This window comes from Glycine soja, chromosome 3, assembly GCF_004193775.1.
Source record: "Glycine soja cultivar W05 chromosome 3, ASM419377v2, whole genome shotgun sequence".
NCBI classification, from domain to species: Eukaryota; Viridiplantae; Streptophyta; class Magnoliopsida; order Fabales; family Fabaceae; genus Glycine; species Glycine soja.
In genome coordinates this window covers 26,355,417-26,357,473 of record NC_041004.1, presented here as the reverse complement: position 1 = coordinate 26,357,473, position 2,057 = coordinate 26,355,417, and the positions used below count along the sequence as shown (strand labels likewise).

At 38.6% G+C, this 2,057-nt stretch overlaps 1 protein-coding gene across 1 annotated transcript; it reads right to left on the bottom strand.

Moving 5' to 3' along the window:
• Positions 1-210: 210 nt before the first annotated feature.
• Positions 211-792, bottom strand: LOC114405070. Its single transcript, XM_028367752.1, has one exon. It carries the CDS (start codon positions 790-792, stop codon positions 211-213), a length of 582 nt encoding a protein of 193 aa, XP_028223553.1.
• Between the last annotated feature and the right edge of the window lie 1,265 nt (positions 793-2,057).

The window sequence follows — 2,057 nt, the reverse complement described above, 5'->3', positions numbered from 1 at the left end:
ATTCAAAAACAAGCTAATATACCCCAATGTAATGATTATGAAGCAAGTTCCACATTATACAATGCATAAAAAAAAATAGAATAGCAGAAATTAGAACTGGGTTGCCTCCCAGGAAGCGCTTCTTTAACGTCATTAGCTTGTCTCTTTTACCTCAATGGGCGATCAAATATTGGTCCTCACCTTCAGGACTTCTTCTTCAACCTCCATCACCTACAAGCAAACATTATGCTCTGGCACCGACTTGTTTTCTTCAAAAAGATCAAAATTGATCTTCTGATCTTCAAAACCCATCTCTAGTGTCTTTCTTCCCATACCAATTATGCAGCTTGCAGTTGACATAAAGGGACGTCCCAAAATGACTGGAACCTCATGGTCTTTCTCCAGATCCATGACCACAAAATCAGCTGGAAAGACCATATGTTTCACTCTTATCAGAACATCCTCAATTATCCCGTAAGGTCTTGTGATGGATCGGTCAACAAGTCGTAAATTCATTCTCATGGGCTTGATTTCCAACTCTCCCAACCTTCTACACATGGAGAGCGGTATTAGGTTGATACTGGCTCCCAAATCAATGAGGGTTTTCCCCACAGTGACTTTACCGATTGAACAAGGAATAGTAACACTTCCAGGGTCCTTATGTTTTGGTGGAAGAATTCTCTGTATTACAGCACTGCAGTTGCCTTCCACAACAATATTCTCCTGGTAGATGTATCTATTTTTCCTCGTCAACATATCTTTCAGAAACTTTGAGTAGAGTGGTATTTGTTGCAAAGCTTCCCCAAAAGGCATAGTTATTTCTAGTTTCCTGAAAATATCAAGGAATCTCGCCAGATGGCGGTCCTTGTCCTTCTTGGAAGGTACCACAGGATATGGTACTTCCGTATCCTCATTTGAAGCTTTTTCTTTCTTCTTCTCTCTTGCTTTCTCACTTCTACTCTTTTATTTCCCTTCTTTTTTTTTTTCAACTTTTTATTTTTCTTTTTCTACCTCTATTTCTTTTTCTTAGTCGTTTATTTCTTTCTCCTCAACCATTATTGGTTTTTCACTCTCTTGACTTGTCACATCTGTTACCTCCTATTTCTTTTTCTCAGTGCCATCCTTTACAACATTTGTTTCTCCAAAGCCACCCTATCCTCATCCTCAACTACCAAACTCTTCTTGTTTCTTATCATCACAGCAATACATTCCTCTTTTGGATTCTTTTCTGTGTTCGCCCCAAAGCTATTGGATGACTTTTCAGCTAATTGTTTGGCTAGTTGGCCCACCTGGATCTCAAGGTTCTTCAATGCTGACTCAGTGCTTTTGTGATTTGACATTGTCACCTTCATGAATTGAGTCTGAGTCTCCTCTAGCTTGGTTGTCCTCTGAAAAATGTTAGGCCCTTGTTGAGGCGGCCTGTTGGAAGTGTGACACCCTCTACCCCTCACATATATACTAACAAAGGAATAAAAATTCAAATATTAATTAAAAGTACTTCTTTACATTTTTAAATACAAGCCTTTCAAAGGGATAAAAGGCTCACATTCACTTTCTTCTACATCATATTCAAACTTGTCCAAATAAATAATAAAGTCATCTCGGTTCAAACAAGACCGTCTAAGACTTCATACAATTAATATAAAACCTTATACCCCAATGTCACATCCTATCAGAGCGTTGTGTCTCGACGTCCTTCAGCACAAGGTTTCTTAAAGCAATTCACCTAGTCATCTGCTCCCCCGAACACAAAGTTCAAGATCATCACAGGATCCAAACACAAATAACACACGGGGAGTGAGTTATCACATTCCTAACTAATAGAGAAACAAGACAACTAGATATACATATCATATAAACCAAATAAAACTTACTTACACGTAATTCACGTAATTCCACCACTTTATCATTCAAGGTTCACTTTTCATTCATCAATCACACTTTTCAATCATCAATCACATTACACAAGAATCACATGCCCTGATCAAGACATAATAACAAGACACACCACACAATGGGTTTGCCAGGTCACTCTCACTAAGTAAGATCATAGGGAGACCAGTCTGGGTCATGAGGTT

Excerpts from the sequence above, each read along its gene's own strand:
- LOC114405070 (XM_028367752.1), bottom strand. The coding sequence starts at position 792 with ATGCCTTTTGGGGAAGCTTTGCAACAAATACCACTCTACTCAAAGTTT.